At 43.5% G+C, this 13,421-nt stretch overlaps 1 protein-coding gene across 7 annotated transcripts in view; it reads right to left on the bottom strand.

The window, feature by feature from the left end:
* Positions 1 to 13,421, bottom strand: part of AFDN (afadin, adherens junction formation factor) — a 175,405-nt gene that overhangs the window by 67,792 nt on the left and 94,192 nt on the right. For all 7 annotated transcript variants that reach the window (XM_064293260.1, XM_064293263.1, XM_064293274.1 and 4 more), the window contains exons 9-11: positions 12,013 to 12,107; positions 10,858 to 11,120; positions 3,779 to 3,848 (exon numbers count right to left, since the gene is read on the bottom strand). In XM_064293260.1, the coding sequence (XP_064149330.1) occupies positions 3,779 to 3,848; positions 10,858 to 11,120; positions 12,013 to 12,107 (428 nt within the window). The remainder of the gene's footprint in view (positions 1 to 3,778; positions 3,849 to 10,857; positions 11,121 to 12,012; positions 12,108 to 13,421) is intronic.

Below are 13,421 nucleotides of genomic sequence, written 5' to 3'. Positions count from 1 at the left end.
ACTGAAGGTGCATCAAGATGCACTGATAAATACTGGTGATTGCAATGAGACAGTTGGAAATGAAGAAGGATTGGTAGTATGAAAATATGGCCTTGGTGACAGAGAGGATGCCAGAGATTGCAAAGTAGAATTTTGTAAGACCAACAACTTCTTTGTGGAAAATACCTTTTTTCACCCAGATAAATGGCGACTATACACACGGACCTCGCCAGATGGAACACACAGAAATCAATTTGACGACATCTGTGGAAACAGACGAAGGACAAGCTCAATATCAATTGTTCTGATCATTAGTCAGAACAAGGCCAGGGGCCGACTGTGGAACAGACCATCAATTGCTCATATCCAAGTCCAAGCTGAAACTGAAGAAAATTAAAATAAGTCCAGGAAAGCCAAGATATGACCCTGAGTATATCCCATCCGAATTTAGAGGCCATCATCTCAAGAACAGATTTGACGCACTGAACACCAATGACCGAAGACCAGGTGAGTTGTGGAATGACATCGAGGACACCATCCATGAAGAAAGCAAGAGGTCATAAAAAGACAGGAGAGAAAGAAAAGACCTTAATGGATGTCAAAAGAGACCCTGAAACTTGCTCTTGAACATCGAGTAGCTAAAGCAAAAGGAAGAACTGATGCAGTAAAAGAAGTGAACAGAAGATTTCAAAGGGCAGGTTGAGAAGGCAAAGTAAAGTATTATAATGACATGTGCAAAGAGCTGGAGATAGAAAGCCAAAAGGGAAGAAAATGCTCGGCATTTCACGAGCTGAAAGAACTGAAGAAAAAATTCAAGCATCGAGTTGCAATAGTGAAGGATTCTATGGGGAAAATACTAAACAGTGCAGGAAGCATCAAAAGATGGAAGGAACACACAGAGTCACTATGCCAGAAAGAACTGGCTGATGCTCAGCCATTTCAAGAGGCAGCACGTGATCAGGAACCGACTGTCTTGAAGGAAGGCGTCCAAGCTCCACTGAAGGCACTGGTGAAAAACAAGGCTCCAGGAATTGACAGAATATGTACCAAGATGTTTCAACAAACAGATGCAGCGCTGGAGGTGCTCACTCATCTGTGCCAAGAAATTTGGAAGACAGCTTCCTGGTCAACTGACTGGAAGAGATCCATATTTATGCCTATTTCCAAGAAAGGTGATTCAACTGGATGTGGAAATTATCAAACAATATTATTAATACCACATGCAACTGAAAGTTTGCTAAAGATCATCGAAAAGCGGCTGCAGCAGTATATCAAGAGGGAACCGACAGAAATTCAGGCCAGATTCAGAGGAGGACATGGAACCAGGGATGTCACTGCTGATGTCAGATGGATCCTGGCTGAAAGCAGAGAATACCAGAAGGATGTTTACCTGTGTTTTATTGACCATGCAAAGGCATTTGACCGTGCAAATCATAAAAAATTATGGATAACATTGCGAAGAATGGGAGTTCCAGAACACTGAATTGTACTCATGAGGAAGCTGTGCTTAGACCAAGAGGTAGTCGTTCAAACAGAACAAGGGGATACTGCATTGTTTCAAGTCAGGGAAGGTGTGCAACAGGGCTGTATCTTTTCACCATACCTATTCAGTCTTTATGTTGAGTAAATAATCTGAGAAGCTGGACTATATGAGGAAGAACACGGCATCAAGATCGGCGGAAGACTCATTAACAACCTGTGTTATGCAGGTGACACAACCTTGCTTGCTGAAAGTGAAGAGGACTTGAAGCACTTACTGATGAAGATCAGAGACTATAGCCTTCAGTATGGAGTACACTTCAACATAAAGAAGACAAAAATCCTCACAACTGGACCAATAAGCATAATCATGATAAATGAAGAAAAGACTGAAATTGTCAAGGATTTCATTTTACTTGGATCCACTATCAGCACCCATGGAAGCAGCAGTCAGGAAATCAAAAGATGCGTTGCATTGGACAAATCTGCTGCAAAAGATCTGTCTAGTGTTGAAAAGCAAAGATGTCACCTTGAAGACTAAGGTGCACCTGTCCCAAGCCATGGTATTTTCAATCACATCATATGCATGGGAAAGCTGGACAATGAAAAAGGAAGACTGAAGAAGAACTGATGCCTTTGAATTGTGGTGTTGGTGAAAAATATAGAATATACCATGGACTGGCAAAAGAACGAACAAATCTGTCTTGGAAGAAGCACGACCAGAATGCTCCTTAGAAGCAAGGATGGCAAGACCACATCTTATATACTTTGGACATGTTATCAGAAGAAATCAGTCCCTGGAGAAGGACATCATGCTTGGCAAAGTAGAGGGTCAGCGAAAAAGAGGAAGACCCTCAAAAGATAGACTGACACAGTGGCTGCAACAATGGGCTCAAGCATAACAACAACTGTGGGCATGGTGCAAGACCAGGCAGTGTTTCGTTCTTCTGTACACAGGATCGCTATGAATTGGAACCGACTCTATGGCACTTAACAACAACAAAAATACTTTGGTAAGATCACCTAAGAAACATGCACACACACGTCTGCAATCTGGGTCCCCCTCCTAATTTTACAAGTGAAGCACAGGAGGAGATGGAAGAGGGACAACCACCAGGGTGGAGAAGAAACCAAGAAAGGACACCCTGGAAGCCAGAAGAAGAACATGTATCAAGAAGGTGATGGTGAATGAGTCAAATGCTGATGAGACACACACGGTAAGAACAGAAAATCAACACTGGGTTTGGCAATCAGGAGACCGTTGGTCACCTTGGCAGATACAGTACCCAGGCAGGGGTGGGATCCCAAATGAGACTCGAGGATGGAATATGAATTAGAAATATTAGAGAGGAACCATGAATTACTTTTTCAGGAAATTATGCTACGAACAGAAGCAGGAAAATGGGGGCCGTATCTGGAGGGTACAGTCAGGGCTTTTGAAAGCAGGAGATGCACACCACACTGACACTGAGGGACTGGGGCCTCCAGATGAGTGACCCCTCGAGCCTCTTCCTCTGGTGTTGGGCTGAGCCTGTAATCTGCTTTAGCCTGTGAAACGTGGAGAACTGAGGCCAGGCAGTTCTGGGCTGGAGCCTTAGGAAGGCTGGAAGCTTTGGAGACTTCTCAGGCACCAACCAAGAAGTCTAGCTATCCTGATGGGAGGCTGGGAGCCCACGTGAATAGGAGCCAAGAGGCCTAGCCAGCCCAGCTCCTAGCATTACCCAGACATCAAGTGGCCCACTAGCAGAGTGCAGCCACGCATGGAACCACCAACCAGACTCGTAGAAGGAGTGCCCGGGTCAGCCCAAATGAGAGTGCATAATTGCTAAGCAAAGAAAGTGGCTGTTGCTTTAGCCCAGTAGGTTTTGGGTGGCCTGTTACTCAGCAAAAGATAATCAAAATAAAGGAGAAAAAATTAGTACACACAAGATAAGGGATAACTGTGGAGGAAAGTGTTTGAGAAGGTCAGAGAGGAGGGGATGAGTCCCCAGTCGCAGGGCTGACAGGAGCAGAAGCCCCTATCTTCAGGGGCAATGAAACCGAGAAGGCCAGTTACACACAGTACAAGGCTAGAAAACATGTACACACTGCACAGAAAGGAAGCAAATTCCCCTAGCTTTTGGGAAAAAGGAAGAGTTTGCTAACTTTCTTTTAAGTATCACTAAGAGACAGCACAGCAAATGAGCACAGCCCCCATTTAGGGACCACGCTAAAGTCTAACTTTACGAAGGGGTTTTCCAAGTATGTAACAGGGATTTCTCCCCAGTGTCCCATCATGTAAAACACACACCGTTCTGTCAGGTCATATGTAATTAGCTACCTTGCTTGTTGGGAACACCGTTCCACTATGAACATCTCCTTCCAGATCAAAAGTGGTCTCTGGGACAATTCTGTTGGGGTAAAAAAAGAAACACATAAAATTAATAACTTTCAAATGTCAAGGCACAGTATCTTTTTTAATAATACAAAAGAACCAAATCCAAAAACCCGTCGTTATAAAGTCGATTCCAACTTACAGCAACCCCATAGCGACCACACAGCATAGTGCAACTACCCACAGGGTTTCCTAGTGGCTAGTGTATTCCAAAGGCTGGCCTCTTGGTTAGCAGCCAGGCTTTTAACCAAAGACCAACAAAGCTCCAAGAAAGGAATAAGCTGTTACTGTCGAGTCAATTCTAACTCATAGCGACCCTATAGGGCAGAAGAGAATTACCCCACAGAGTTTCTGAGGAGCGGCTGGTGCATTTGAACTGCTGACCTTTTGGTTAGCAGCCAAGCTCTTTAAACCACTGAGTCCCCAGGGCTCCAACAAAAGGAATAGTTGGCTAAATACTCCAATGTTAAAAAATGTTTAAGAAGTTGCTTAATTTTAGCACATAAACTTAGAAAATAATAAAAATTCCCTACTGCAATTTCATAAACTTTTCTTATGTATACTGAATACTCGTAGCATCGTATTTTTAAAAATGACAATTTAATAACAAGAAATTGAAACATAAAAAAACAGGCTGTGGCATTAAACATGTCCATCTAGGCTCCACCTGGTGGTACAGTGGTTGAAACACTCAGCTACTAAGCAAAACATGAGCAGTCCAAACCCACCACAGGCTCCACAGGATGAAGATGTGGCAGTCAGCTTCTACAGAGATTACAGCCTTGGAAACCCCATGGGGTAGTTCTACCCTGTCCCGTAGGGTTGTTACGAGTCGGAATCGACTCGACGGCAACAGGTTTCGTTTTGATTTGTACCTAGGTTCCAATGGCCTATAAATGAAATATAACTGTAGAGACTAAGTTGTCCATAACCACATTTATGTGCGGTCAAAAAACAATAGCAACAGAAAGACAAGAAACAATGGCTAGACTACCTTCCTGTTTGAAAGGTTAATCTGGTAATTTTTTGAAAGCACATGGACGCTACTACTTAGGATATAAGGAAACGAGGAGACTGATGCTGATGTTAGTAATCACATCAAGAAATATCCTAGCGTAAACAGACTTTTAGAATATCTAAAAATATCCAAACTGCTAAACTCATCGCTATCAAAATTAACTTGATCTTCCAACTCGAGGAGTGTGGTAACCTGAGGCGAGCTACAGCTGTTTAAGCACACGTGAAGGGCGCACACACTTCAGTGGTCCTAGCCTATCAGGTACGCTTGATCCAAGAGAGAAACCAGTTGCTACTGAGTCAATTCCTACTCATGGTGAACCAGAAGCACTTGGGAATCAACAAATGTGAATACATGGTTAAATTTCTTGGACTTCTATATAACCAAATAATCAAAATTAAAGAATTCTTTTTGTTAAAATATTTGAAAAAGACACGGTCTAATTCCAAAGCCGTATGGTAATCACTCATCTGTCAGTTTGTCATGTTGTGGTGGCTTGTGTGTTGCTGTGATGCTGGAAGCTATGTCATCAGTATTCAAATACCAGCAGGGTCACCCATGGTGGACAGGTTTCAGCTGAGCTTCCAGACTAAGACAGACTAGGAAGAAGGACCTGGTGGTCTGCTTATAAAAAACCTGGTCAGGGAAAAACCTTAGGAATGGCACCAGAGCACTGTCTGATATAGTGCTGGAAGTTGAGCCCCTCAAGTTGGACGGCATTCAAAATAGGACTGGGGAAAAGCTGCCTCTTCAAGGTAGAGTCGACCTTAATGACATGGATGGAGTGAAGCTTTTGCGACCCTCATTTGCTGATGTGGCATGATTCAAAACGAGAAGAAATAGCTACAAACATCCATTAATAATTGGAAACCTGGAATGTACGAAGTATGAATCTAGGAAAATTGGAAATCGTCAAAAAATGAAATGGAACACACAAACACTGATATCCTAGGCATTAGTGAGAGGAAACAGGACTGGTTTTGGTCATTCTGAATCGAAAAATCATATGGTCTACTATGCCAGGAATGAAAAATCAAGGGAATGACTTCATATTCATCATCAAAAAGAACATTTCAAGATCCATCCTGAAGTACAATACTGCCAGTGGTAGGATAATATACATACGCCTACAAAGAAGACCGGTTAGTACAACTATTATTCAAATTTATGTATCAACCACTAATGCCAAAGATGTGGACCAATAAGCCATATCATGATAAACGGATAAGAGACTGAAGTTGTCAAGGATTTCATTTTACTTGGATCCACAATCAACACCCATGGAAGCAACAGTGAAGAAATCAAAAGACACACTGCATTGGGCAAATCTGCTGCAAAAGACCTGTTTAAAGTGTTGAAAAGCAAAGATGTCTCCTTGAACACTAAGGTGCGCCTGACCCAAGCCATGGTATTTTCAATCACCTCATATGCATGTGAAAGGTGGACAATGAATAAGGAAGCCCAGAGAAGAAATGACGCTTTTGAATTATGGTGTTGGTGAAGAATTCCGAATATACCATGGACTGCCAAAAGATTGAACAAATCTGTCTTGGAAGAAGTACAACCAGAATGCTCCTTGGAAGCAAGGATGGTGAGACTACGTTTCACATACTCCGGACATGTTATCAGGAGAGACCAGCCCCTGGAGAGACATCATGCTTGCTAAAGTAAAGGAACAGCGAAAAAGAGGAAGGCTTTCAACAAGATGGACTGACACAGCGGCTGCAACAATGGGCTCAAGCATAGCAACAATTGTGAGGATGGCACAGGACTGGGAGTGTTTCATTCTGTTGTACACAGGGCTGCTATGAGTCAGAACCAACTTGAGGGCACCTAACAGCAACAACAACACAGAATGAAGCAGGGAAATGACGTAGAATTTCAAAACAACTTTCAGGTTAGAAAAGCAAGTACAAATTCCTCCTCTATCTCATCACTACAACAATAAAATCATCTTGTAATACAGCTGATAACACGCTTTAACATAGTGACATTTGAGAGTAAAAGCTTTTACTATAGGATAAATAATCATTACATTTCTGGACATTATTTTATGTAACACTAAATTACTCATCATCTGTCACCAAGATATTCACAAAAACAGAAAATGTTCTGCTGGTTTGCATGGCTTTGAGTAGGAAATTCAGTTCAGCTGTTTTGTCCCTGACAATGTAACTAAGAAATGACAGTCAACTGCCCTTTGCAGCTATCAAATCCACAAATACACCTCATGTACCCTTAACCCCCTCTTTTGCACAGTACAGGAATATAACCAAAGTTTCTTTGATTCCAGTTATAATTACCATCCTAGAATAACAAATTTACTCAACGCCATGCAAAGCTCTTAAATTTCTTCCCCTAAATCTACCTCTTTCAAGTTTTAACATGGACCCAATTTATACTATATTTTGTATACATGAACAATTTCAAGATAACTTTATTCTTGGCTTTGATATTTTCAGATTATAGCCCTTGGTTACAAGAATCCTCTCTTACTCATTCCAGTATTCAGAGCACAATAACCACACATGCCAAGGGTGGCTCAGTAAATGTGACTAGATGAATAAATAATTAATAAATCAGTGAATCATCAAAAGTTTCTAAAATCCCCCAGGTGACTACCACTGTCACTTTTGCTACCTAGCTGGTATGACAGACTCTGAAATCTGCATTTAATACCTGGGTTACTGTCTTAGTCATGTAGTGCTGCTATAACAGAAATACCTCAAGTGGACTGCTTTAACAAAGAGAAGTTTATTCTCTCACAGTCCAATAAGCTAGAAGTCCAAATTCAGGGCCCCGTCTCCAGGGGAAGGCTTTCTCTCTCTGTTGGCTCTGGGGGAAGGTCCTTGTGATGCCTCAGTCTTCCCTTGGTCTGGGTGCATCTCAGTGCAGGAAACTCAGGTCCAAAGGACATGCTCTGCTCCTGGCGTTGTTTTCTTGGTGGTACGAGGTCCCATGTCTCCCTGCTTGCTTCTTTCTTTTATATCTCAAAAGAGATTGGCTCAAGATACTATCTAATTTTGTAGATCTCATCAATGTGACTGCCACTAATCCACCTCATTACACCATAGTGACAAGATTTACAACACATAGGAAATCATATCAGATGACAAAATGGTACACAATCATACAATACTGGGAATCATGACCTAGCCAAGTTCACAGATTTTTGCGGGGGGCACACATTCAATCCATAACAGTTATCTACCTAGAAATTTCTATAATAGTTGGATATCAAAATAAAAACCATGTTTACAAAAAATAAAAGCCCTACCTAATCTATGGATGCAAATGTAAGTACTGGGATATTCAACCACTAAGCAATTTTCACTAGTTTTGCAGGGAAAGGTTACAATAATATAGAAAAACAATACAGTAAAATCTCGCAACACGTTCTCCCCCCTTGAAACCAAAGCCTATCTTACATGCTCTCTGCTTCTGTGCAGAGATACAGCAGGAAGATACCACAACTGGCTTCCAGAAGAGGAATCTAAGGCAAAACTTCAGTAAGAGATCTGTTTTCTCACATACTAAAAGCATCTCGGGCAAAACAAAGGACCTACTTACTCTGACAGAGGGACAGAGAGGTTTGGGGATTGTGTGCACACTCAGCAACAACACAATGAACAAACACCAAAATAAGGGTGGCTTTCTCATTTATATTCATGCCTTCACTTCTGAGTTTTAATTTTTTTTTTTTAAACTCAGAAGTGAAGGCATGAATATAAATGAGACGCAGTGACTACAAGGACTGTTGAATGGCGATGTGCATACGTGCGCGTGTCAGAAGAAACTCTTCATTCTACAGTCTCTCTGGCCACAGCTCTACGAGCTGGGAGTGCCTGGAAGCAAGGTCCTGAAGCAGGCACAGCCACACCTCAGTCGGCTGGGAGTACCTGGAAGCAAGGCCCTGAAGCAGGCACAGCCACACCTCGGTCGGCTGGGAGTACCTGGAAGCAAGGCCCTGAAGCAGGCACAGCCACACCTTGGTCGGCTGGGAGTACCTGGAAGCAAGGCACAGCCACACCTTGGTCGGCTGGGAGTACCTGGAAGCAAGGCCGTGAAGCAGGCACAGTCACACCTTGGTCAGCCAGGAGTGCATGCTTTACCCTACCAAGAAGCCTGCTGCTAAAGGCAAGAGAGAGGGCTGAAGAAAGGCTGATTTCTTTAAAATGGAAAACATTTGCCAATGCCATATGCTAAAGAAAAGTGCCTGTGTGAGGATAATGACAAGGACAGGAAACAGGGAACAGCTGATAAAAGAAAAATGTAACCCTAAGAGAAAGGCAGAGAAACCCAGTCCTCCCAGACTCAGAGAGGAAGGATGAGCTTAGATACAAAAGAAGTTTGGAGATGAGACAAGCTGAGAAGAAACCGATTTCTGGGAAAGAAGACAGCGGGTCACCTGCTAAACTCCTCTAGGAAGTAAAAGGTGTGGTTCTTTCCTGAAACACGGAGCACAGGTGGGTGGCTGGGAACAGAGGATGTGGCCAGCCCATAGATTCGGTGTGTCTCACTTCTCTAAATCCACAAAGGGATCAAACTGGAGAAAGCCTTGAACTCTCGATTGTACTAGCTCTTTTATCCCTTTCCTTGGCCAGGATTCAAAATGGACAAAGAATGACAACGGAAGCCAAGAGTTCATGATGATTCACCAGGAACAATCAAAGTGGAATTTATAATGCTGACAAACTGACAGAGGAGCAAACGCACCAACTCTCAGCATTCACCTGACTCAAACATGAGAGGCCTCTGAGCAAAGCTGTGAGGGGCCCTGCAGGAAGACTGCTGCACCCTTCTGTGCTCATGTCTCAGGCTCAGGCCAACATCTGGCCCTAAGGTGAGGCCTCCGAGCAAAGCCATCAGGGACACTGCAATAAGGCTGCAGTACCCACTCTGCACACGTGCCTCAGGCTGAGTGCAGGCTCTGAGCAAAGCCATGGGAGGCCGTGAAAGAAGACTACTGCACCCAGTCTGCTCAGATGCCTCACGCTAGGGCTGACAACTCAGCAGATGTTTGGTTGCTTTAAAGCAGCATGAAGGGAGAGCTACTGCAGCTATCTTTCCACCTGCAAAATGGATAATCAGGTCTCTAGATAGTACTTCATTATTTCTGAAAAATTATCATTACGAAAGTGGAAACTTTACTCCCTCCCCCAAGAAAGTGTTATTAGATAAAGTCAGGAAGAAAGGATCTTTGTTTTCCAGGAATAGGCGCACACTGCAAGGTCTCCCAAAGGCACTAGGTGGAGCCCAAATACCTTGAATGCCTTACAACAGTGTTTTAAAAAAATGGATCACCTAAGACAGACATTCAGATTCTGAGCACACGCGTGTGCACGCACCCACGCATGCGCACGTCTGGGGGACGAAGGCAAAAGAACATAAGACTTTCCTGGGCCCGAGACTCTGCCTCTTAGAGCACTGGAAGGCGGTGTGTGCTCTTTCCGTTTCCCACAGTAATCAACTAAATGTTGTGCTGACAACCACAATCCTCTCCAGGAGCACATATAATCTGCAATACTGATCACACGGGGACCAGAGGAAATGGATTTTAGTGCGTTTATCTCTGACAGAAAAAAAAAACTCTCAATAAAAAGTCCTAGTTAGATGGGATAATTATATGGAACAGCATAATTCTTCACAAAGAAACAAAGTGTTTTAACGTATCAGCTAAAAAAAAAAGTTAAAAATAGTTGTACAACCAGCCACAACTTCCACTTTAAAGATGATGAAGGAAAGGTCTTTCTGTCTTCTTCTTTCCTCAGGAACCAGCCTAAATCAACAACAAGAACCAGAACCACCCAAATCAATAAGATCCTGAGCCAGCCAAGTCGCTAAGAATCAAAACCATCCCAAATCAGTAAGAGTAAGAACCCAAGGCACAAACCCCACTTGGATTTTTAAAAAACAAAATAAAAAAATGAGTCATCTGTTCCTGATTAAAACCACTTTAAGAGTAACCACAACTCTCAAATCCTTCAAGCTTGTTTGCGGTGTTTACCCCTGTTTGTGTCTCGGCCCTTTGACCATAAGGCCCCCATCCACAGGTCTCTTCGCAGCAGCGTGATCCTGGCTGGGGTCCACGAATTTGAACACATGCAGCGATCCAAACTGGACCTTCATGCCGCTCTGCAGCATGGTGGTCTCCGAGATGCGCTGGCCTTCCACGTACGTCTCAGCATCCATGCTTCTCGGGGTCACAGTCACAACGCCATCCATGTTTGTGAGGTCACAGTGATGAGGCTGGATTCCTGGCCCGAACAGCTGAAAATAAATCAGAGAAACTTCCATCATCAAGCGCATAATACTTAAAGACAGAATTTTAAAACCACGAATTCCCCTTTTATGACAAATATAACCCAATAAACCCTGGAGCTTCAGTGTCTTTGTGTGCTCAGAGGTGGGATTTTCCCCAAATTGTATAAAACAATTAAACACTATGAAAACACTGTCAAAATAACTAAAGAGTTTATTTTTATCATCCAGTGACATACAGTGTCATCTTAACGAATGTATTTTAGTGCGTTAACGGGTAGATATACAGATTGTCAGGATTAAAAGCTCCTAACTGTTTGCCTCCTTGCTACGCTAAGAATGGAGGCATGCTGGCTAGAACTGAAATGACCCTCACGTTCTGCCTGAGAAACAAGCAGCCCAGAGTACGGGAGATCTAGGAGTTCAACTCAACTGAACTGCAAATCCCACCATACGCACTCAAAACAGTGTGTAAGTTCTGTTTTAGGTGGCTGAGATGTGTTCAACGGACATTTTAACTGTGACTTTCTGAAGGCCTACAACTGAGTGTCAGATCCAGTGACAGGCATGCTCGCACTGGCTATCACGCCCTCCATCCTGAAAGCAGACACTCACAACGGTCACCCCCATCTTTAGAGAAAAGGCAATGGTCTGGGAGGAAGTGCAGCAGCAGTCCCTTTCTAGAGGTGGAGCTCAGACACAAACGCACACTGCCCTTTTCACACCGAAGCAGAGAAGAGTAGCCCAGACTAGACAAACTACTTGTATTTAATAGTGGGCTTCCACGTTCACGCATTCATTCCTCTCTCCCTCCTCCATTCACGCCCCACCACCTGGCAGGTGCTGTACTCTGTGCTACTCCCAATTACAGACAGGCCAGAGCCACAACAGGGCTGCTCACCTGGATTGAGCTGTCATCAAACTTCTCTGTCCCCACCTCAGTAACGCTCAGCTGAAGGCGGTAGAGCTTTGGCTTATCTCTGGAGTCAGAGCCATCTGTGAGAAGAACAACAGCAGCACTGCCTTTGCAAAGCCCAACATTCTCGAGATTTTATTTGAAGGAAACAAGCAAACAAAAAGTTACCTTAAAAGTGACACTATAGCTCTCACTTCTGAGAATTTTTTTTCAAAATACTCCAAATTTATATCACGTAATTTAACAAATTTGACACAGAATACTCAAATTAAGAAATAAACATATCATCAAGTGCTAACACTGCCATTCATTCCAATCTTTTCTTATCACATAAAAAGAAATTTTCTCTGCCCTGCTACCCTGGACTTGTTGATAATTTCTGAGGACGGTTCTGCTAGGAAAATGAAGCTCCTCAAAGATGACCTCAGTGCCAGCCAAGCTCGTCTGACAGTGAGCTGTGGTCCACGTGGCCCCAGCGACTCAGGCTGCTGGTGCTCACCCACACCACGCACGGACACTGGACAAGGCCTGAGGCCACCCCACCCCAGTTCTGATGTCCATTCTGGATTATGAACTACTCTTAATATGCTTACCACCATGGAATGGGGCTGGGCGAGGGGCAGAAAAGAAGACTAGCCTTTGTTTTTGTCACTTTATGCCTTTGTGAACTGTTGAAATATTTAATTTCCCTGTACATGAATGTCTATCATGGGGATGGGGTGGGCAGGAGGAGGAGGAGGAGGAAGAGCCCCTGCCAAAGGCACCTGTCCTGCTTACACCCAGATGTGTTTTTTCATTGATCACCTACTGTACTCCATCTAATGCAGCAAGCCAGCGCAGGACTCACTCTGATCTGTGAGGCTAAAACAGGAAACAATGTGTCTCCCAGAATTGGTGACCTTGGCCACCTCAGAGGTCACCCTTTGTACACAGCCACGCCTATTCAGCTGGTGTTGCACACATGCCACACAAAGTTTCTGTAAAAGGGAGACCTCCGCAACCCATGCCACTGCTTACTTGTGTCTTTCAGGCTCCCACGCTAAGTCGCCAAACGTAAGCGCAGTCATTGGGATTGGGCAGTTAGCTCTGGGCGCCTCAGAAATTGAAAGTTGTGTAACGTATGAGCTTATACATCAAGCTTTAAACTGTGAAACTCTCTTAGCCATGGCGTGGTCTGAATTCTCACGGGCAAAAGTCACCACAAATATGCAAGCTGTTAGAATTTTTGCCAATTTTAGAGTACACAAAATAACATTCTAATGACAAAATTTCAGATTCTAGAGTCCTTCAGAGATGTGTGAAACCTGCGTGAGGGTGGATGAGCGACACCGATGTTATACACATTAAAGAGTCGATTCATCTCTCCATCATGTGAGGCCCTCACTGTGTACAGT

Source organism: Loxodonta africana, chromosome 1 (assembly GCF_030014295.1).
Source record: "Loxodonta africana isolate mLoxAfr1 chromosome 1, mLoxAfr1.hap2, whole genome shotgun sequence".
NCBI lineage: Eukaryota > Metazoa > Chordata > Mammalia > Proboscidea > Elephantidae > Loxodonta > Loxodonta africana.
The sequence above is the reverse complement of the archived record's forward strand: the minus strand, read 5'-3'. Positions and strand labels throughout refer to the sequence as shown.